We start from the raw sequence: 24,831 nt of genomic DNA on the forward strand, positions 1-24,831 counted from the left end.
AGACGTGGCTAGGTGGATGCAGACATTCTTCCATTGACCTAGCTACTGCCACTCAGGGAGGTAGATTACTACATTGATGGAAAAACCCCTTCTGTTGGTGTAGGAAATATCCACACTACAAGTGCTACAGAAGTGTAGCGGCCGCACTGAAGCTGTGCTGCTCGTTGTGGAGACGTAACCTAAAAACTCCATTAGAACCACTTACACCCAATCTACTAATATCTAGGGAAGTTCAGTTGTTGAAATGTACATGCTACCTTTATTAACGTTCCTAATATGTATTTAGGCACCTAACTTTTGGCACCCAAATCTGAAAATTTTGACTGAACAGCCTAGGAAAGTTAGTCTATCCAGTCTAAAGATATACCACTTACTTTGGTAGATTATTCCACAGCCTAATACATCTTACCTTTAGGGTATTTTAAGACTAAATTCTTTCTTTCTTTAATAATACACTTAATTCCAGTTACCATTCACAATAGTTGCTTTCCTTCCTGAATGTATACACCTAGACAATTCTGTCTTTCATTTTTGTAGATGTAACATTCATTAATGGTACTCTTTATCACCTAGGAAAGATTGTCCTGGAATTTCTGCTGACCATGCCAACTGCTTAAAAAGTCTACACTCTCTGAATTTCACAGGAACTGGCCTGATGGAGATCCTTGGTCTCTCATCTGCCCATCATATGCATGGGTCATTTTAAACAATATAATCTAATCTAGACTGCCACACAGTATGAAATTGTACAAATATATTGGTCAATGCTTTCTACTTTTCTGCTATTGGATAATAGGGATACTAATATTAAAATAAGGCCCCTACCAACTCCAATCCTCGGCAAAACAAACAAAAAGGTCACTAACACAATATTTGGAATAAAATCCAGGATTTCAGCCTTGGCCTTCAACGAGACTGGAAATATAAATCCCAAATCTATCCTTCAGTTTATTTCCCATACTAAAAAGGTGCACAACCAACAATGCTTTTGATATGATGTGCTGACTTCATTTTAAAAACATCTAGACAGTGGTTAACTTTGCTTCCATTTTCTTTTTCAATTATATATGACAAAGCTAGGTGACTTTATCAGCACTAAGATATATGGTCTGTTGAAGTCCTTTATAAAGTTAATCTTTGAAATAACATATGCTGCCAGTGAAAGAGAACAATGATGCTGTTATTAGGCAGACAAGACTCAGGAATATATAGATATTCGTGTGTTTGAGTTTCTAATGGAGGATTGGGTTAGTGATGAAATAGTCCAGATTTTTTGTTGTTGTTGTTGTGGTCGTATGCTGGTTTGCTGTAGTTGTTTATTATTTGATACTCTTTAATTCAGAAATTCTCACATGCAGTATTCTGTTCTTTCAAGAAACATTATTAAGAAATACAAATAAAATAATAAATAATAATAATAAATAATAGACATAGCAATTTGGGCCATGTTCTCTCCTGCTGGGTTCACTGGGCTCTCATTGACTTCAACTGGGGCCAAGAGTGCACTTCAAAAGACAAGCAGAATATGTTGCCCTGCAGCATCGACTCACAGCATGTTTGTTCATCCATGCATTGTTGTTTTAGAATGAAACTGTACTTGGCACTCATGTGCCCACTGCAAGATCCTAGCTTAAATCACACAGGTTCTTGCCACGGCTGTGGGTCAGCACGGTATACATTTCACAGCCTGCCAGTAAAAGCCTCTCTAAGTGTATGAAACTTGGTTAAAATGTCTATACCCTGATGATTTGTAAGTTACAGAAACAGTAATATTGATCAGCTAAGAAGTGCTTTTACATTTACAGACACGGCACATACATGATCAAAGAAATAAAACTGCTTCTTTGAGAAAACTCTAGGGTTTCAAAATGGCATAAATAAAAGCCAAACAAAATTTGGAATAATTATTGTTATTAATTTTAGATAATGTTAAAATGGTTAAAAAGTTGTATTTTAAAAAAACCCAAACCAACTACTGCACATTTTAAAATAATTTTTAAATTCACAATATGCAAAATCTATTGCTCCTAAAATACATGTACAACATACAGTGTAGCTATTATACTGGCATCTCAGCCTAAGGAACAAAGGTTTTCACAATGGAGATTGATGCCACATCAACAGGGTTTAATAATTCAATTACTGAAAAATCTCTGAAGACAGCAGAAACTCTGGTTTCAATTCTGACATGTTTCTATGAGACCTTTTTCCCCCTTTTCTTTTACTATTACTATAGAAAACGATAGCATAGACACTATATTCAAGTAATGCTAAATATCTAGCTCCAGACCACAAAAGTGTTACAGTACAATAGCACTGCTTATTTTGGACTATATTCTGCAAAAATCTGTACATTTGCCTAACTTTAAACATGTGAGCAGGCCTATAAACTTCAATGGGACTACTCACGTATTTAAAGTAAAGCACAGACACAAATATTTGCAGGACTGGGGCTTTTTCCTCAATACTGTGGTTATCTCCAAACAGTGAGTGGTCTTATAAATTGGGTTTGAGGCTTCCTAGTCATTTCAATTTGTTTTGGGCTGAAGCCTAGAATACATATTCCAAATTTCACTGAATTTTCATTTGTGTGTATGTTTACTTTATTCAGAATTTATCCAAACATTATTTTGTTAGATGAGATAAAATACAAATGGTATTTTTCCAGTACTCTGTGCAGAACACCTTTCAATGATTCTTTGGAGAATGTTGACAATTTCTTGCAGTATTAATGTTTTCAGTCAACACCCATTACATGCATGTAACATTTCTCTGGGGGTTATATTTACAGTGGGTTGAACCTTGAAGTCTCAAGGATGGTAATTAGGTTCACAGTAAATTTATGGTAATAAAATCATTTGGCTTGTGTGTTTAATTTTATATCTACAGCTTTTTCTGATTAAAATTTAAAAACTTTCTGATAGTTTTTGTGATAATCTTGTCCTCAGCACAAAGCTTTAGTAAATGGGCTTTATGCAGGAAGATGTGTATGTGTTTGAATACAGTGAATCCCGCCCACAATAAATATGGGGGGCATATACCCTGCCATTCTGCTGCAGTTCAAGGGCTGTATTAATGGCTGCAGTCTACTGCACCCTCCTGCAACAACACAGAATTTGTGGCTAGTGGAAACAGGTAGTTTTGGACAAACTGGCCATAGCCTTTCCAAACCCTCAGTCTCAATGCTTTCATGGACAAAGCCATTGTGGAACATTGAGTAAAACAATTAAAAAGATAGTTCTAGAACTAAAATAAAAATAAATTAATTTTTTTGCAGTGTATTTGTAAATCTTTACCTTCTAAAAAAACCCCAGATGTGACAGAAAAGCTATTTAATATCGACCGGCCCTACTGGCTAATTCTCAGTCCTCAGTTACTCTTTACTAATGCAAAACTACCTTTCAATCGGAGTCTCACCTGATTGAAGATTTAATGTTTGAGCCCACAGTGTTTAATAAACCTCAAGGTCATGCTTAAGCTTTTATGTACAAGCTTGCTAAATGGATATATATTGTACATATCTCAGCTCTGAGATAAATGACATCTATTGGTGTAAAGAAAGATGCTCTTGGTAAACCATGTAGGAGTATTCCATAGGGACAATCAATTTTCTCAAAAATATTTTAACAAAATATGAGGCACTTTCCAAAACATACAGAAATATGTAAAGCAATTATCCAGTAACAGTTTTAAATGGGTTATGGTTCACTGTATCCAGGACATTCTTTTCTTCTTTAGAATTTCAGAAATGTCCTAAATTCTATAAATATTTATTGTCAGAAGACAAGATCACATCTTTATGGCTGGAAGATTTCCCCAAAATACATACATTCGGCAAAGTATTTCTAAATATAATATACTAAAATTCTGTTCAAATACTTATTCAGCTTCTTAGCTAAAACCATTATCTATGCACACTGTATGAAGTTACCATGCACAGAAGACATATTTCATCATGTCTAATCAGGTAAGGCTGTTATATTGCCTACTAAAATTCAATTAGCAAAAGATCAACCCATTTTAAAGACTTCAGCAGAGAGATGGAAAACTGGTTGAACACCTGTGTTTTAGGAAATATTTCTGAAAGAATGTTTTTAAATGCTTAACATTTAGATGTACTCAGGAGAATGGAAAATAATTTCAATTTTGATAAATGATAAGAGAATCCAGCTAATTGGCATAATGGAAAACATTCTCTTTACAGATGACTGAACAAAATATTTGAGAATATACTGTAACAATTCTGCAATAGCAGAGAGTAGATACAATGACGTAACAGGGGTTTTCCATTTTTCATTTTTCAGAGTCTAAAACAAAGCTGTGATTCTCTTAGTATTAATACAACCAGGCATAAAAAATCCTGTCCTAAGTGAAAACGTCTGCATTATATTTAGCAAAATAATTTAGTTCCTATACTGGACTGTTTAGTTTAGAATGAATACACAATAACAATTTTATTTAAAACACTATGATCTCGAACAGCTATTGCATGTTAAACGTCTGATAATGAAGTTATATTTTAATACATACTCCATGAACAAAATTAGCAAGGCATCTCAGATTTTTTAAATGCATATGCAGCCACATAACTAGAAGACAAATAAAGCCCAAATATGATTTTGTACGAAGTTGATTCTGCACGGTGTGCTAATTAGCATACTGATTTAATTCATCAATGCAAAGCTTTCCATAGGAGATAAACTGCTTTATATTTGATTTGCTAGCAGTATTACAGGTTAAAACTAATTTGAAGTTGCTCTACATTCAATATAGTTCAATACTCAGAGAAGACAATTTTCAGTCTCTTAGTGCTTTAAAGAAAACCTTAATCAATAAGATCTCTATCTCTCTCTCTCTCACACACACAGGTAACCAGAAAATGCTACTTAAACATACCATTGATAATTGCAGTTATTCAGCTAATAAAAAACAGTATGAGTCATACATTCACCCATTATTTTCAACCTATTCACTTTAATCACACATTCCTTAGCATATGGTACAGTATTTCCACTTTATTTTCTGGAACAGCTTTTTCATGTCTGAAAAAGGCTACTTTTGTACCATGATAATGTTAAAATATCTTTTTTTTTTAAAATAATTCTCCTGATTTTCTTTTAACTTTACATAGGCAGATACACACCATGTGTTTGGTCTAAATAAGGACTATGCCTTTAACACCTACTTTTTATTATATATTATATAATAAATAATATTTTTAAATAGGCAAATATACCTTCTGGGAAAGAATGTATACAGTGTGGTGCACTATTATTGCTCAAAGGGGACTCTCTTTTCTGATTCTCATCTTCACAATCATATTATCCACCCTCATATTCCCCCCAAACAAACATACTATCCATTATTCATACATTGCAAATCAAAATTCTTAAAAGATAAAACAAAATCCTACCTTTATGTAGCCCCAAGAAACTGAGAGTAAATAGTTTGCTTCAGGCATTTTTGATTTTTTATACTACCAATTTAACTAAAAATATTTAGTTCTTCTCTATCTGATACTGTAAAAGACGCTCCAGAAAAAAGGCTGTTATTATTATTTAGTTACTTTTTCTCATCTGAAGGTTCTCTGCAATTAGGTAGATATGAGGTATTCGGACACAAAATCCAATTGTGTGGTCTTCTGACTGAATAAATGCCATTTGTAAAACTCCAGACGTTCAAGGACTAGCTTGAAGAGACAGATTGGATGAGTTGAAGAAATATCTAAACAGCTACGGATCTGCATATTTCCTGAACACCAGGACTTCATGAATAATGTATGTCAAGATGCTCAGCTGCTGGAAAGACTGGTTCTATCAACAGCTACCAAATAAGGACCCGAGGGGAAAGTCACGAACAGTGTCAAGTAATCCCTCCCACAAACCCCAACTAAGAGCCAATTGTATTTCATCCTTAAAGATACCAATGCAGGGGATAAAGACATGCTTTATGCTAATTTCTGATTGGTTAACATGGGTGAATCTCCTGGGAACAGTATATTTCTTCTTTTGTATGCTAAATTGTATTTAATAATGGTATTCCTGCCTTTAGCATTAGCTCCACTCAAAAAAGAAAAAAAAAGACTGATTAGCTTAACTTTTTTTTTATTGTCAGTATCATTTGCCAGCTCTATTCAGAGGGAACATTGAACCTATCCAAAAAAAGGTACAGCAGGTATTCTACACAAACTGCATGTCGTTTGTCCAGTCTCTTTAACTTTCTATGTGGGAAAGGAACACATCTGAATCTTATGAACAAAGAAAACCAGAATAATAAAGTGTCCAGGATTCTTAAACATATGTGACCATCTGTAGCAATGAAAATGCTTTTTCTTTTGATGCCATCCGAATTTAAAAACAGATCAATTCTTGCTTGACCATAGATCAGTCTTCTAACTCAAAACGTTCTGCTATTTCAGCAGACAAAAATCACCTATTATTAAGATGGAACCACTCACAAGCCAACCTACAATCTTACAGTTCTGAATACATGTAAAGCTTCCATACAGAAAGCAGAACAAAGGCACTGTAGTCATGAAATTCTTGCTGTAGCTATGCGACTTTGCATTCTAGTGTCATACCAGATTAATGTAATTAATTACAGTTATACGTCACAGAAAAGAAGTGATTAGTTAAAAAGTGATGCATGTCAATGAGCTGACTCAGAGCTCTAAATGAAATATGCGTGCATGGGCCACTACGCAAACATTTAAACTCAGAAAGATGAATAAATTATTTGCACCATTTGGTGTAAAACTTGTGCACTACTGTGACAAATTTCAGAGTCTTTGTTGTATCACAGAAGGGACAATTTTCTAACGTGACAATGGTGATATGCCAAAAGACAAGATGAATGAGGTACAGCATTCAATCTTAGCCCACACTGCTGAGTCATTGGAAGATGCTGACTGACAATAGTCATGAGGGAGCTTTTGGCTGAAGTGGTTTTTACCCCACTGAGTGATGATGCTAGAAAGCAATCTCAGCAGTGCTAAGTGCTTGAAAGGGAATCAGACCCTAGAAAAATCACACACACACACAAAATGAAATTAACAGATCTCCTTACAGGAGAACTGGAATGCAACAGAAATATAGGTTTCAGAGTAGCAGCCGTGTTAGTCTATATCCGCAAAAAGAAAAGGAGGACTTGTGGCACCTTAGAAACTAAGGTGCCACAAGTCCTCCTTTTCTTTTTAATAGAAATATAGCAAACAGTTACAGTTACTACATACCTCTGGCACAGTGTACAGTATGTTGATAAGGAGAATATTATACAATGAAGTTTTATTGTATATTTCAAAAATGTAACAAGATTTGAATGAGTAAATCACAGAAAAATATTCTCTTAAACAGAGACACAATCCAATGTGCCTTACTCTTCTAGGCTTATATAGGGAAATTGTCCATAAAATATTTTACCTTTGGAAACACAGGTTGGCTACTACAGCCTCAGCAGAATATTAAAATGGCTCCAAAAAGATATTTGAGGAAAAAATCTACAGTATGAAGAAACATTGTCATAGGACCAAGCTAACCTACTATAGAGCACTGTGAGCTATATGACAGATTTCAGAGTAACAGCCGTGTTAGTCTGTATTCGCAAAAAGAAAAGGAGTACTTGTGGCACCTTAGAGACTAACCAATTTATTTGAGCATAAGCTTTCGTGAGCTACAGCTCACTTCAACGGATGCATTCAGTGGAAAATACAGTGAGGAGATTTATGTACATAGAGAACATGAAACAATGGGTGTTATCCTAACCCTAACCCTCACGAAAGCTTATGCTCAAACAAATTGGTCAGTCTCTAAGTCCTCCTTTTCTCTTTGCGAATACAGACTAACACGGCTGCTACTCTGAAACCACACATACACCAGTGTCACTGAGAGTAGAACTTGATTCACCATTAGAGCTGGTCGGGAATTTTTCAACAAACCGCTTTTTCTTTGGAAAATGCCACTTCCTCCAAGCCAAAACTTCTCTGTGGGAAAGGATTGGTTTTGATGAATTGCCTGTTTCAAACAAATTTTGACGAAAGCTTGTCAAAAAACATCCTGTTTTGGTATTTTCAAAGAAGAAAAAAGTCTGTGTTTTGATTCAAAATGATATTTCTGGTAGAAATCTTAGTTAATTTATAGTACAAAGTGTAATTTTTTTTTTAAAAAGTCAAAACTGAGATGAAATGTTTTTAAATTAAATATTTTTTGTTTATTTTTTTTCACAGAATTATTTGAGATTTCAACTTGTCAGCCAAGATGGGATGGGAACTTTTTTCAAAATCTTGAAAACTCACAGTATGGAAAAACCCAGGTCTACTTGATATATGTTAATTAGCAAGAAAAAACAAAAGGGAAAATTATAGTTCTTTATCATTTGTACTGTAGTCCCATCTAGAGGTCCCACCCATGATCAGGCCCTGTCTTGAAGAGGAAGAATTGTCCAGTCAGTTGAAAACTATCCTTGGATTTGGGAAGCTGCAGTTCAATCCCCTGCTTTTCCACACACTCGCTGTGTGAACCTAGCAAAGTACTTTAGGTACATAAGTCTAAACTTTAGATCCTCAAAACTCTTGCTCAACTGCCATCTAACCCTGTAGTCACCTAAATTTTCTAGGCATGTGAGTTTTCACCAGTAAGTTCCCTAAACACTCACATTTCTACTAATGGGTACGTGCAAAGCTGCCTCAGTCTTAACACCACAAAGCCTCTCGGTACATAAGCCCAGATGGGATCCCTCAGACTACGATTCCCCTGCCTATTTTGCCCGTGGGGCCCAATCCCACAGACCTTCTCAGAGCACAAAGGGCAGTTGAGATGGTGGTGGACCCCCTCGCCCCCATACTAAGCAGGTCATTCATCGGGTTTTACGCTGGACAGTCCTGTTTTTGTATGGTTTGTCCCCTATCCAATACTGAGACAAAACTGACTAGGTTTTTCCAGTATCATGCACAGAGGATGCCATTTTGCAGCTCCCCTCCCCTAGCAGCATGAACTCCTATGCACAATGTGTGTGAACTCATGCCATGGGGGCAGGACATTTTGCAAAATGGCATGCTCCGTGTGGCGTGACCACTGTGCATGCGCGTCACTCCACTGGGGCAGGGACAACTGAGGGGACATCCTGTGTTCTGGAGCTACATCAGTAGCCACCGCACCCTGTACACAATAGTTCAGATCTTAGGGCACTCAAGTAGGATGTGGCCAAACCAGGTTCACATCCCTATTATACCTGATTCAGAAGAGGGATGTAAATCTAGGTCTCCCACCTCCCTGTTGAGTAGGCTAACCACTGGGCTATAGGGTGTTCTGGGATGAACTCTCTTGTTGAAGCTGTTCCACATTGTATAAAATATTGGGCCAGAGAGAACACGCAAATAGCTTGTAGGTTGATAGGGCACTCATCAAGGAGGTCGGGTACAAGTCTCTGCTCCAATGAATATTTACATTTTTGACCAGCTCTATATACAGTCTAAACAAGGAAGACAGACAAATGGCATCTCAGTTTTGACTTTTTTTTTTTAAATTACACTTTGTACTATAAATTAACTAAGATTTCTACCAGAAATATCATTTTGAATCAAAACACAGACTTTTTTCTTCTTTGAAAATACCAAAACAGGATGTTTTTTGACAAGCTTTCGTCAAAATTTGTTTGAAACAGGCAATTCATCAAAACCAATCCTTTCCCACAGAGAAGTTTTGGCTTGGAGGAAGTGGCATTTTCCAAAGAAAAAACGGTTTGTTGAAAAATTCCCGACCAGCTCTAATGGTGACTCAAGTTCTACTCTCAGTGACACTGGTATATGTGTGGTTTCAGAGTAGCAGCCGTGTTAGTCTGTATTCGCAAAAAGAAAAGGAGGACTTAGAGACTGACCAATTTGTTTGAGCATAAGCTTTCGTGAGGGTGAGGGTTAGGGTTAGGATAACACCCATTGTTTCATGTTCTCTATGTATATTTTATCTCCTCACTGTATTTTCCACTGAATGCATCCGATGAAGTGAACTGTAGCTCACGAAAGCTTATGCTCAAATAAATTGGTTAGTCTCTAAGGTGCCACAAGTACTCCTTTTCTTTTTGTGAGCTATATGTTAGAGAAGTGCTTTTCAATTAGCATGAAAGCAGCTGGCCACATATGTTGTATAGTTTTCACACTCTTAGTCAGCTTCTGCAGATGAGCACTGCTGCCACCTATCTGCTACCAAATTTACGAATTAAACATATCTTTTGCTGATTTTTCAAATTAAATATGGTGAAAATGATGTAATAAAACTTCGGTCTTAAAAGTTACAGAAGAGCGCTATGAATAATCCCCATATCCAGTTTCCTTAAACTTTTTGTTTGGATTAAATGGACACATGTTATTGCCCTGAGATATGCATGCATTTTCTGACAGATTTCTCCTGCTCTGCTTTTACGGCATATCTGTGGCACTCTTTCATTTTTAGGTACTCTGCAGAATGCTCTTAGAAATCTGGGGATGCGGAAGGGGTTGCGACCAGGCAGCCCGAGGGTAGATAATTATGCAGGGCCAAGGAATCACATTTTTCTTCATCAGCCCCATAAACAACGCTGAGAAAAGTTTGATAGTCAGGGGCTCCACCACCTTCTCAGTGGCCCTCCAATATGATTCTTTTTAAGAGTCTGTGGGGCAACTTTGGATGCTTAACACCAGAGACAGATGTTACAGTCCACAGAGCCAGCAGGAAATTCTCTGCCTCTTAACCTACCGTTGAGGGAAGAGGTGATCTAAACAAGTGGTTTTTAAACTTTTTTCTGACGACCCAGTTGAAACTTATTGATGCCTGTGACCCAGTGGAGCTGGGGATGAGGGGTTTGCAGAGTGGGAAGGACTCAGGGCTGGGGCAGAGGGTTCGGGTGCGGGGGGTGAGGGCTGCAGCGTGGGGCCGGGAATTAGGGGTTCAGGGTGTGGGAGGAGGTTCTGGGTTGGGGCTGCAGGCTCTGGGGTGGGGCCGGAGATGAAGGGTTTGGGGTGCAGGTGGGGGCTCCGGACTTGAGGAGGGGCTCAGGACTCGGCAGGGGATTGGGACACAGGATTAGGGGTGCGGGCTTTTTTCCGACGGCTCCCAGTCACCAGTGCAGCCGGGATGCAGAGGCAGGCTTCCCGCCTGTCCTGGCACAGAGGACCGCGCTGCACCCTGGAAGCAGCCAGCAGCAGGTCCGGCTCCTAGGCGGAGGTGCGCAAGCTCTCCCCTCAGGCACCACTGCCCAGCTCCCATTAGCCAGTTCCCGGCCAATGGGAGTGCAGAGCTGGTGCTCAGGGCAGGGGCAGGGTGCGGAGCCCCATGGCCCCTTCATCTAGGAGCTGGACCTGCTGCTGGACGCTTCTGGGGCGCAGCGCGGTGTCGGAATAGGTAGGGACTAGCCTGCCTTAGCCGCACAGCACTGCTGACGGAACTTTTAACGACCCAGTCGGTGGTGCTGACCAGAGCCACTATGACCCAGTGCCTCACATTCTGCAACACAGTACTGGGTCGTGACCCACAGTTTGAAAACCAGTGATCTAAACCATGACATGGAAGGTACTACATTAACAACCAACATATATTTTACTGTGTATTGGATGAAACCTGCATTCATGAAACTCTCATTGCAGTGAATTGTAAGAATGATCATTAAAAAGGTAAGTTTCCAGCCAGTGTTCTTATTTTGCTATGTTAAGTCTGGTTCGAGAGTTAGCTAAAGATAGTCCTTAAATACAATATGAAAAAATTTTCTACATCTTTGCTAAAAATACAAAAGCTGCATCAGGGAAGGAATATGTTTAAAGAGCTCTTTAAAAAAATTATGCCTGCTGCTACTCTATCTGAAAATACTATATTTTACTGAATATTATTCTCTCGATTTAAGTGAGGACACATCTACTTTAAAATTACAATGTAGGGCTTGTCTACACTTAAAATGCTCCAGCAGTGAGCTTCAGTGTAGAATGCTGAGGGGTCCTCTTGTCAGAGTAGGTAATTCTCCTCCCCAGGAGGTGGTAGCTAGGTTGACGGAAGAATTCTTTTCTGTATGGGGACTTAGGTCGGCTTAACTATGCTGCTCAGAGGTGTGGATTTTTCATGCCCATGAATGACACAGTGAAATTGACCTAATTTTCTAGTATAGATCAGGCCTTAGTAAAGAAGAAAATTACATTTATTATCTAGGTTTCACAGTAGAAGCCGTGGTATTCGCAAAAAGAAAAGGAGTACTAGTGGCACCTTAGAGACTAACAGATTTATCTGAGCATAAGCTTTCGTGAGCTATAGCTCACTTCATCGGATGCATAAAAGTGGAAAAAAAACTTAGAGGGTTAATATCTAGAGAATGTTAAATTCCTGTGGTGAGGTTTGTGGGTTCATGCAAGATTTTGCAATTTTTTTTTGTAAAGATATTTACAGGATTTCTATAAAACTACATGAATACTTTGCTGAGTTTGCAGAGTGAAATTCCTGCAACATGCAAGAGCCTGGCAATCTTTTCAACTGATGACACTGAATGTTACAGTGTGATTTATATTAGTAGTGATTTACACTGTTGATAACTAATTCACACACCATGGAATAAACCTATAATTTGCTTTAGAACCATTAACCCATCCTGATAGGAACTGGCAACTCACCCAATATATTGCACCATCATCATTTTGCTGGTGACGTTAACATGTCACCTGACTTTTAGCTGGGAGGAAAAATATTGTGGACCACCTCATAACTTTAAACTTGGAAAATTCACACATATGACTCGTTTACAGTGATCTTTTTGGCTGATTCTCGTTTTCAGTTCGCAAAGTTGGAATGACTCACTAATGGGTCATAGGAGATTGTGGAGGACAGACGCATTTACAGTAAATAGCAGTCATACACAATAACCACCTAGGATAAAATGGGACATGGAAAGAACAAACTGGGAAATTCAGGCACTCAAAAGATGCTCTTAATGTACATAGTGGTAAAATGGGATATTCCAAGGATTCTCCTCCCCAGATAATGAGAATGGTAAAAGTGTTAATGACGCAGCTGTAAAAGTAGAAGTGTTCAATAAATATTTCTGTTCTGTATTTGTCAAGAATCAGGATGATTTGCTTGTATCACATAAGGACGATGAAGTACTTTCTGGACCACTAGTAACTAATGAGGATGTTAAACAACATATACTAGGGATAGGAATAAATATTTTTAAATCTGCAGGCCTGGGTAAGCTGCACCCAAGAGTCCTAAAAGAGCTGGATGAGGAGAGATCTCTGGCTGCTGATGTTAATTTTTAATAAATCTTGGAATACCAGGGAAATTCTAGAACACTGGAAGAGAGGTAATGTGCCAATACTCAAAAAGGGCAAATGAGATGACCCAGGTAACTTTAGCCTGGTTCTGAGGCGAAATAATGGAAAAGCTGATGAGATCCAATTAATAAGGAATTAAGGACTGCACTACAGCTATGGCCACTCAACATGGTTTTATGGAAAATAGGTCTTGTCGTACAAACCTGATTTCATTCTCTGAGATTATAAAAGTTTGTTAATGAAGATAACTGTGTAGATATAAAATACTTGGACTTTTGTAAGGTGTTTGACTTAGTAACATATGACCTGTTGATTAAAAAATTAGCACTATACAATATAAAAAAGCACATTAAATATATTTAGTAAAGGCTAACTGACAGATCTCCAAAAACAGCCGTTAATGGGAAAAAATCATCAAATGGTGGTATTTCTAGTAGTGTTCTGTAAGGATCAGTACTACGCCTGACACTACTCAACATTATTATCCAGGATATGAAAGTAAATATAAATCACTGCTGCTAAAATCTGCAGATGAAACAAATACTGGCAGAATAGTAAATGATGATGATAGGGCAATAATAAGGAACAATCTGAGCCCATTCAAACAAAATACATTTTAATGCAACCAAATGCAAAGTTAAACATCTAGGAACAAGGAATGCAGGCTATACCTACAGAACGGGGGACTGTAGCCTGGAAAGAAGTGACTCTGAAAAGGATTTAGGGGTCATAGTAGATCATGAGCTCCCAGCGTGACGATGTGGCAAAAAGGGCTAATGTGATCTTTTGATGTACAAACAGAGGATTAGCAAGAAGCAGTAAATAGGCGATTTTACCTTTGTATATGGCATTAGTGAGACCATTGCTGGAGTACTGCACCCAGTTTTGGCATCGACATTTTTAAAAGGATGTCGAAGAACTGGAGAGGGTGCTGAAAAGAGCTACTAAAATTATTCAAAGTCTGGAGCAAATGCTTTACAGTGAGAGATTCAAAAAGCTCATTATGTTTATCTTATCAAAAATAAGATTGAGAGGTGACTTGATTACAAAGTGTAAGTACCTGAATGGGGAGAAAATACAGCATACTAGAAGGCTCTTTAATTCAGTGAAGAAGGCATAACAAGATTGAAAAGCTGGAAGTTGAAGCCAGACAAATTCAAATGGGAAATAAGGCACAATGTTTTAACAGAACAGAGTGTGATTAACCCTTGGATCAAACTAACAAGGGAATTGGTGTATTGGCCATCTCTTGATGTCTTCAAATCAAGACTAGATGCCTTTCTGGAATATATGCTTTAGCCAAACACAAGTTATGCTTTAGTTAAATACAAGTTATTGGGCTCAATACAAGAGTAACTGTGTGAAATGTAATGGCCTGTGATATACACATCAGTCTAGATGATCTAATGGTCCTTTCTGGCCTTAAACTCAATGAATCCATGAGTATTTGCCAAAGCAATTCTAGGGTGGATGTCATATCAAAAGAATCACTGCAATAATTACTGTTAATTTCAGATTATTCTTCAGAAATCTCTCCCTCCTTCAATAGGATATTAACTTCCTAACTATTTGTAAATTAGATGTAAAAGTATAAGAATGAAATGAATCTTTTAAATAAATTATGCTGTTTTGCTTGTTTAAAGATGAATGGGCTTTCACATTAAAATCAACATTGAACCAAAGTGATGGTGGGATGGGGTTAGCTAAAGGGTTGGTTTGCATTCAGTCAAGGATTTCTCAGTTCACCACAGGAAATTAACCCATCTACTGTGGGACCTTCATCATGCAAGAATTCTAACTTATAAGGAGATAAATCTCAAAGGATAGTTAGACTCCAGTGCTGTCAGCCACCAAAGCATCTTGACTCCTAAGGATTTAAAAGCTATACAGTACATTTATAATGAAATCAGGATTATCATTAGTTTAAGTTATCTCAAATTTTACTATCATAAAGGAAGCAGCAGTAAATACCTAGATGCAATTCAGTTAAACTATTTATTGATTCCCCTTAAAGCCCTGATGCACCAGACATATTTAGAAAAGTTCAACATCAACCAAAATTTTATCTCCATTTTGCAAGAACCACAAGTATCTGGTTATTGGGTTCTCTTTTTCTCAATCCTGGCCATAGAACAAACCAAGGGCAGTGATTTAGTCGGTATGAGGAGAGGTCCACAGGCTTTAATTCCAAAATTTTGCAGCTCTTAGAAAAATGGTTTCATAATGTTGCCCAAATGGTCCCCATGGTACTGATTAATCATGGAAATCTGCAGATATTCTCACAGGAGTCCTGCCTATGGGCTATCTGTAGAACATACCAGAAGAACCTACAGATTCTACTTAATACATGGTTTTCAACAATTTTTTTTTAAAAGAACCAGTATAATGTTCTGACAAGCAGGAGCATATTTCTGAGGAGCATCGAGGGACAGAGGGAGAAATTATAGATTTTCCGGAAGACTATGAGAAAAGCCTCAAGTCCCTAAAATACAGTATTTGCATTCCTTTCTGGATCAATACCTCTCACAACATACCTTTTAAGATCCATGTGTCCTACACATACCTTTCACAACATGGTAACATTTAGTAAGGCTTTTGATACTGTCTCGCAAGACCTTCTCATAAACAAACTAGAGAAATACAAGCTAGTTGGAGCTACTATAAGGTGGGTGCATAACTGGTTGGAAAATCATTCCCAGAGAGTAGCTGCCAGTGGTTCACAGTCAATCTGAAAGAGCATATCGAGTGGGGTCCTGCAGGGATCAGTTCTGGGTCCGATTCAATATCTTCAGCAATGATTTAGATAATGGGATAGAGAGTACACTTATAAAGTTTGCGGATGATACCAAGCTGGGAGGGGTTGCAAGTGCTTTGGAGGACAGGATTAAACTTTCAAATGATCTGTACAAACTGGAGAAATGGTCTGAAGTAAATAGGATGAAATTCAATAAGGAAAAATGCCAAGTACTTCACTTCAGAAGGAACAATAAGTTGCACACATACAAAATGGCAAATGACTGCCTAGGAAGGAGTACTGCAGAAAGAGATATGGGTCATAGTGGATCACAAGCTAAATGTGAGTCAACAAGTGTAACACTGTTGCAATAAAAGCAAACATCATTCTGGGATGTATTAGCAGAAGTGTTGTAAGCAAGACACAAGAAGTAATTCTTCTGCTCTATTCCGCACTGATTAGGCCTCAACGGAGTATTGTATCCAGTTCTGGGCACCACATTTCAGGAAATATGTGGACAAATTCGTCCCTTCCAGTCCTACAATTGTATGTGGTGTACTTCATCCAGTGCATTAAATTTCCCAAAAACAACTGTACGGGTGAAACCAATCAATCACTACGCTCTCAAACAAACTCACAAAGAAAAATGATAAAAGACAAAAACACCATATTGTATGTGGATGAACACTTTTCACAAAACAATGACTCCATAGCCAAACTCTTTGTCCTCATCCTCAAAGGAAACCTGTACAACACCTTCAAAAGATGAGCCTGGGAGCTTAAATTCTTAACTTTGTTAGATACTAAAAAAACTTAATAAAGACATTGGATTTATGGTTTATTACAACAATCTGTAACCACTAATCTCCCCTTTTTGTCCTATGACTGCAGAGGTGTTAACTGGCCACTCCACCTTGAATAGTCTCTCAGGGTATGTCTTCACTGCAATTAAACACCTGGGGCTGGCCAATGTCAGCTGAGTTAGGGTCACGGGACTTGAGTTGTGGGCCTGTCAAATTGTGGTGTAGATGTTTGGGCTCAGACTGGAGCCCGGGCTCTGGAACCCTCCCCCTAGAATATGTGTTAATTATTTATGCTAAACTATTTGTTCAATCTTGTATTTAGCTGTGACACTCTGAGTAGCTTTCCCAGACTTGAAGAAGAGCTCTGTGTAGCTCAAAAGCTTGTCTCTCTCCCCAACAAAAGTTGGTCCATTAAAATACATTACCTCACCCACCTTATCTTTCTGGCTTCTGTCATCTGAGAAAGGTTCTGAAGGATCAGTCAAAAGGAAAGACAGATAGCAACATTTCAAGCCTGAAGAAAAGAACATAATGGAGGCTGGATTGCCACTTTGGTTACTCAGATGCAGTGCTTTGAACGGTCATAAAAGGAAGACAATTTATGATTTTGGTTTTTCACTCCATGGGTCAGCAGCAGGTAATGGGGGAGCTGTAGCAGTTACATGCTTAGCCTTGAAGGAAGGAAGACCAGTTCTTTATATCTGTCAACTGCAAGCTCATGGACGAAGCTTCACCAAGAAGGTCCAGAAAGAATCCTGAACAGTCACTCTTGACCAGAAGGATGATGGCTGTAGTGCAAGCCATATGTAGTGAACGGTGCAAAGTTAAAAGAAAGACAGACTCTGTGCAAAACACAGTTTAACCCTTCATAGTCTTGTTTAGTTGTCAAAGTCATAGGTGCCACAAGCAGAATTATATATTGCAGTCTTCTCAGCCAAATAAGAATGCTGTTTGAAAAGATCAGAAACATTAATATTGAGTTTTTAAACACTAAATAATAGTAATCATTCCCCACATGGTCTCCTTTTCCTATTGGCAGCTAGCATTAGACTGTTTTCACCGCACTGACCAAGTTCACCTAGGTTTTATGTTGGAATGCACCTTGGCAGAAGGCCTCCCCCCAAAATGGAAAGTCTGCTGAGTGCAGAGGGTTATAGAAACAAAAACTCCTGTGAGCCAGGGTTTGTGTATGTATGGGCCCAACACAGTCATCAAATAGTTTGACATTGGTCAGGAAGGGGGTGCGAGTAGGGCAGCTAGAAATGCACTGATTCAGCCAATCACCTCAGCAGCTTCCCCATGAGCTTGACCCAACTTCCCTAGATTCTATATAAGACTGTCTTGTCGGATGAGACAAAATTTAGAACCAAATAGAACAAACCCAAGACCTTGCCTATACTAGGGATTTGTTCTGATTACAGCCATCTGTGTCCAGCCACCAATGTAGCTCAAGAAGAGTGAAGCTCCACTGGTGACAGGCGACTGAGGGCTGTAATTGGAGCAAATCCCCAGTATAGGCAAGGCCCATGAAAAAAAAGCTCAGCTTTAAAGAACATAATTACAGCCTAATTATGCTGTTGCAAAAGCACAACATCAGCAGTTTAATATTTTTCAGAACTACAGTCATTAAACCAATATTATGGTTTAAGCACCTCCCATTCCTAGCATGGCTGTATTTGGAAAATGGTATATTAATCCTGTGGTTTGAATAACAGTAGTTTACATAGCTGAATAGACAAAAAGAAATGTATTCTGAATTATGACTCTTTTTGAGTGGGGAATGGGGAATAAAGAGTAAAACCCAGCATTTACTCACTGAGATGTTCAGTAAGATGTCATGTTCTTTTATTCATTTTGAAAAAATATAGACTCTTGCTGTATAATATGTAATTCAATTTAATCTGTTTGTATTTACTGCCCTCTAGTGATAATACAAGCATTAGCTATTTATATATTTACTTTATGGTGTTTTAAGAGCCCAGGCTTGCAATGTGACCTAGTAATGTGGTGACCTGCAGCTGTACATGATTGGGTCCTTAATCAGTACAGTAAATATGGTCTTCTCCACATTTTTTTTTATGGTCTGCTGATAGCCTTTTCTTTTTTCTCATTGACAGCTTTCCCTTATGCAGAAATGAGGATGGAATGACTATTCACTTTACCGGAACATTCTCTTTTCACTAACACAGCTTTCACCCACACTACTCTTTTTACATAGAATATTCATAATAATTACCATTACTTATTACAATCACAGCACCTTGCAAAATGAATATGGACAGCGGGCCAGATCCTGGCCACCAGTAACACTGCTTTGTGCCAGCATCTTAAATATGCTTTATCAGGATAGTTGGGATTACCTTGGTGTAGGGGATTCTCCAGCTGGGGAGAGCTGGCATAGCTAGCTCTATGTCATTTTATCCCAGCCACTGCGCTGCAGCAATTCCTGGCTGGAATGACAGCCCTGCAACAGCCACTACAAAATGGAACATATTAGAGTTCACTCCTGATCCAACTTTAATTTACCCTGGAGGCTGAACCAGTATTCAGGAGTCCCAGGGATTAGGCAAGCATCAAGTTTGTTTAAAGTGATCTATGCCCCTCCACCTCCTCAAATGAGAGGTCTGGTTCTATTCAATATCTTCATAAATTATTTGGATAATGGCATAGAAATTATAAAGTTTGTGGACAATACCAAGCTGGGAGAGGGTTGCAAGCACTTTAGAGGACAGGATTAGAATTCAAAATGATTTTGACAAATTGGAGAAATGGTCTGAAATAAACTGATGAGATTCAATAAGGACAAATGCCAATTACTACATTTAGGAAAGAATACTCACTTGCACAAATACAAATTGGGAAATGACTGTCTCAGAAGGAGTACTGCAGAAAAGGATCTGGGGCTTGTAGCAGATCACAGTGACACATATGAGTCAACAATGTAATACTGTTGCAAAAAAAGCGAACATCATTCTGGGATTAGTATGAGCGTTGCCAGCAAGACATGAGACATAATTCTTCCACAGGACTGATAAGGCCTCAAGTGGAGTACAGAGTTCAGTTCTGGGCACCACGTTTCAGGAAAGATGTGGACAAATTGGAGAAAGTCCAAAAGAGGGAAATAAAAATGATTAAAGGTCTAGAAAACTTGACCTACAAGGAAAGATCGAAATAATTGTTTTTGTTTACTCTGGAGAAGTAAAGACTGAGGGAGGACATGATAAGAGTCTTCAAGCATGTAAAAGTTTGTTATAAAGAGGAGGGGGATAAATTGTTCTCTTATCCACTGAGGACAGGATAAGATGTTATGAGCTTAAATTGCAGCAAGGGAGATTTAGGTTAGACATTAGGAAAAACTTCCTAACTGTAAGCATAGTTAAGCATCGGAACAAATTCCCTAGGGAGGTTGTGGAATCTCCATCATTGGAGGTTTTTAAGAAAAGGTTAGACAAACACCTGTTGGGTATGGTCTAGATAATACTTAGTTCTGCCCTGAGTGCAGGGGACTGGATTAGATGACCTCTTAAGGTCCCTTCCAGTCCTCCAAGTTCTAGGATTCTATAAACTCCACGTTGATGATCTGGGACAGCGTGTCTAATTTCTCTGAATATTTGCTGCCTATTGCTGAATTCGATCTACAGTCTTAAAGCTGAAAATAGTAAAAATAAATTAAAAGGGAGACAATTTAAAAAAAATGATATTCTGAAATAAAGATGAAATGAAAATTATGACTAGAACAGAAATACAGGAGTATAAACTATTTGGATGTTGTGCATATATCTTCAAACTAAGTGCAGAAGCAACCAAAATGTATGCATAATGCTGGAAATTATATATTTGAGACAAGTGCTGATCTTCAATACATGACATGGCATGCTTCTAAGGAGATATTATAAAATTAGTTGCTGTGCTTCTGAACACATACATAATGATTGGGTATAAAAATACATTATGATGATGATGGAATTCTAAACAATCATTCAAATAAATGGAAATTTACTGAAGTTTCTCAGCTCTTAGCTGTAAAAAAGGCCAGGCTGAAGAACAAATTTAAACATAAGAGCAGTTTGGGAAACAAAGGTTTTGTTATTCCATCAAATTACTACTGTGAAAAGCAGCTGTTGAAAATGGAAGGCTTTCAGCCTCACAGTTCTGCCTCCGAAAGAAAAGATTTACACACACATATCCCGCGGCGCTAGAAATCTCATCTGTACTTGGACATATGTCACAATGTAACATATGTATTGTATGCTAGCACCTTAACAGGAAAGTAATTCCATGACTGCTCAGTTACTTATACTTCAGCTGTGGATATGTTCAAAATAAAATAAAAATTCCCTACAATAAGGTCTTATTTTTTTTACACTGGTGCTTAAATTGTGCAAATGCTAGTTCAAAACCATTACTCCACTACAGAGTCCTAATTCATTAAAAAGAGGCATGTTGCTCAACACGCACCAATTTGTTTTGGTCACAAGTTTTCCCCTCACGTAATAAAAACGCCAGCACAGAAATCAATGGTATGATCAGCATGCACAGTACATGAGCTTAAAGGCAGATCAAAATAATAAGAGTTATTTGAAACACTTTATTATTACTGTAAATGGGGTGGAGGTGTTAGCTTTTGCAGAATTTTATCTTTCTTATCTGAGGCATTTTTATCTGTACCTCTACAGTATTTCTAAGGGGCACCTGTAACCTCTGCTTCCATGCAGCAAACAACCTAAAGTAAACTCTATTTCAAGACATCCCTAAAAGAAAAAGCAAAATGACACATAAGGGGCCCACATCTCATGCTCTTAGTTCTTCCTTCACTATTCCACCCTGCACTGTTCCTTTTGATGGTTTATTTACAAAGTATTATAAAAGATCATTTCACAGAAATTATAGTCGTTGAGTCACTGAATAGGAAAACAGACAGAAGAAAGTTATATAATTACTGTCAAATAGCACAACTGAAGCACTGATCTCAAACAATTAGCAGTAAGATAATTACACAGAATTAAAATGATTTTTGAGGAATTCTTAGGTAATCTAAAAAAAGGAAAGAAAAGAATCAGAAATCAAATACAAAAGCTCTAGTAGATCATCTAGTACATCCCTTTGTCCAGTGCTGGATTGTTCCCCAGAGTTTTCCCCTGTTCTCCAGGGCTTTGCTCTATATGCTTTTAATATTAATAAAGGTGGCTTCCAACATTAACCTTAACAGCTAATGCAGCTAATTTTGCAAAGCACAATCAAACGAAAGGTTTGAGATTTGATAGTACCATGGATTTTGGGTTTTTTTTGTTTTTGTTTTTTTTTTTGCTTCTCATGCCACTAGTGCATTGGTCAGATTACCCTTAAAGCTAGTTGGGATGCTGCTTTGGAAAAGAGTTTGCCTACCTACTGATGGTTGAGCGTTATGTTAGAGGAGAAATAATGGCCCAGAATGAAGTAGTGGGTTAAAATACTATTCCTGTTTACTGCCCTAAGGATACAAATATATGCTTCATAGCACTGGAAACAGGTGGGTTGTGAGATATCAGACCTTAGAACTATCACTGATCCACTGAAATGCCAGTGTTTTTTGGTATTAGCCCAGGGCAGAACAATCCATGTCCTGGACCTCCAAGCAGATTCTGAATGCATAGTATACAAGAGAGAAAAAATACAACTTTTATCATTTTCCTTTGTCTTAGTCTCTTGTTACAGCAGCAGTAACACTACTGGTAGCACCAAGGAACTGGTATCACAGTGCTATTATGAATATGGTTACTTTATTTTGAATTGCATTGTATTAAGAAAACTAGTACCTCTTGAAGATTTCACAGAAAGAGAAAATCCCTATTGTAACCTTCAGTTCCTTTGTTAACAAAGAAACACTCACAACTACAGCCGGCTGTCAGACAGTCCTTCCATTTGGAGAATGAAGGCCTGCTGTAAGCCTCTGTTCTCGACTCACCCAACCAGGGAATGAAAAATAGAAGTCCCAACTACAGGTCACATCACATCCCTTTCTTCAGGGCTTGTTTATCTTCAAAAGCATACTCAAAACCAGAACAAATCAACTCAAACTACTGGGTAATTCCTTTTATAACCATGCCCAATCAGCCACATGTCAGGCAAGGACCCAGAATTTCCTTACATGCCAGAGCACCTTTACACCTTGTCACACCTACCCTAAAGACTTTTCAACTAGCCATAGTCAAGGGACCTCATGATTTGCCTGTAGTGTACCACACAGGACACCACTCACACTGAGAACTCATGCCCTCCTGTGGCCAAGACTCCTCTTGGAGGTCAACTTTTCAGAAAGAAGAAGGACTTCCCTTCCTAGCAAGCAAACCAAGGTTGGGGTCCATATGCCCTACCCATCTGCAGTCTAAAAGTTTGGGCCATTTATCTAATGTTTTTACAAGCAGTGCATTCCTGGGAGATCAGGTCAAAAAGTTGTGATATACAGAAGGAACAATTTAAAAAGTATTTTTCAGCACCAGTGACTTATAACATTAGAGGAACTCAACGTAACCCTACACTTCCCCTTCCCCTTAGAAACTGTACCAACACAGACCCTGTGCACAGTGACTTGTGCAGAAATAACCAACCACAGCAACTCACTGAACACAAAATTAGATTCAAAAAGAGAGAAGGTGGAAAAAAAGTCAAGCATGGGGTCAGAGAAAGAGGGTGGGACTGCCTCCCTGAGTCCTTTACAGTGATCACGGCCAATGAGTGGCTAATCGTGTGGCCCGCCCGTATGCCCATTTGCCATGGAGACCACCATTCAAGAGGCCATGTCACCAAATCTGTTGCTCTTTCCCTTTCCTTCCAGATCTCCACTGCCGCCAAGGAGAAGGCTGGTATTCAGGTCTAAACGTTGATGGCCTGTTAGAGGGCCTGGAAGCCTCAGCACTGCCATGATTTCCTCTCCTTTGCCTGCCCACTCTTCCTTTAGCTGCAGGGATAAAAGAGTCCTTCCTTCTTTGTTATTTTCCTCCTCCTCAGTTGCAGACAGACATATCAAACTGATAGGCTCAAATTCAGCGTCATGAATTGGCTAGGATTTATTTTCTGATCATTAGATTGCCAGTTTTCTTTGCTTTAACCAAGGCAATATTGCATGAACAACTAATCTGCGACTGATTCATGTGAGTTCCTTTAATTAAAAACAAAACATATCCATATCTGAGTAGCAAACTTAAAGAATAGTTCAAGGAAAATGTAGTTTCTTGCAAAGACTGACATTTCAGCCCACTTGTTTTATTGTAGAAGACCTTTGTAGTCTTACACAAGTTAACTTTTGCTCTCAGGTAAATGTCAATGAACAGAGGCATCTCATGTTAGGCAAAGTGTATTATGGGAAATGACGAAGTATGAAGATAACCAAAGCTACAAAGTCTATGAAATCATATGCTTATTAAAGGAAGTATACAGAACATAAGCTAACTAGAAAGACATTTTAAATGACTGCAAGATAAAAACATTAGAGACCTGAAAAGCAGGGAGCAAGTCTCGTGGCAAGTGCATCTAGGGACAAGAGACTGCTGATTCAGTTTTTCCTGAGGCAACCCACAGAAGTATGTGAACAGTGGCAGATGAAATGGAATAAGTGAAGCTAGCTCTTGAAGGGATGATGCTGATAGCTTCCATGGACAACTGGCCAAAGAGCAAAGATACACATAGACCAAACACTGAAACAATGACCTAATGGCTATAGTTGATGTGATCACCAAAAGTAAGGAGCTGCCAAAGAACCAGGGGATTGCAATTTGTTTCACAAGCTTTAAAAATGATAACTCTCCCCTAAATACACTCAGTCAGAGGCCTGTAATCTAAGCCACACAAACAAGTTAGGCCAATTCAAGAGCTATGACTGGTAGACTGCAACCTCACCTTCTCACATTCTTTAATCAGGAATGAACTAGGTAAGAAAGTTGACATTTACATCAATATAATTGGGCATTTCAATGTGATGACCAAGGCAGTTCAAACAGCTATTGTTTCAGGATCTTTGAAAAATCAGGCCTCAAAAA

The 24,831-nt window shown here is 38.3% G+C and overlaps 1 protein-coding gene across 7 annotated transcripts in view; it reads right to left on the bottom strand.

Moving 5' to 3' along the window:
* The window catches only part of PDE4D (phosphodiesterase 4D), a 763,522-nt gene that overhangs the window by 17,197 nt on the left and 721,494 nt on the right, over positions 1-24,831 (bottom strand). Inside the window, exon 1 of one of the 7 annotated variants that reach the window (XM_084628702.1) lies at positions 5,414-5,550. The exons of the other annotated variants lie outside the window; for them this stretch is intronic. Within the exon in view, the coding sequence (XP_084484828.1) occupies positions 5,414-5,461 (48 nt within the window). The 5' untranslated portion in view covers positions 5,462-5,550. Of the gene's footprint in view, positions 1-5,413; positions 5,551-24,831 lie in introns of those variants that run through there. 7 annotated transcript variants of the gene reach the window in all.

The sequence above is a fragment of the Lepidochelys olivacea genome, assembly GCF_965140295.1.
Source record: "Lepidochelys olivacea isolate rLepOli2 genome assembly, chromosome: 5".
Lineage (NCBI taxonomy): Eukaryota > Metazoa > Chordata > Testudines > Cheloniidae > Lepidochelys > Lepidochelys olivacea.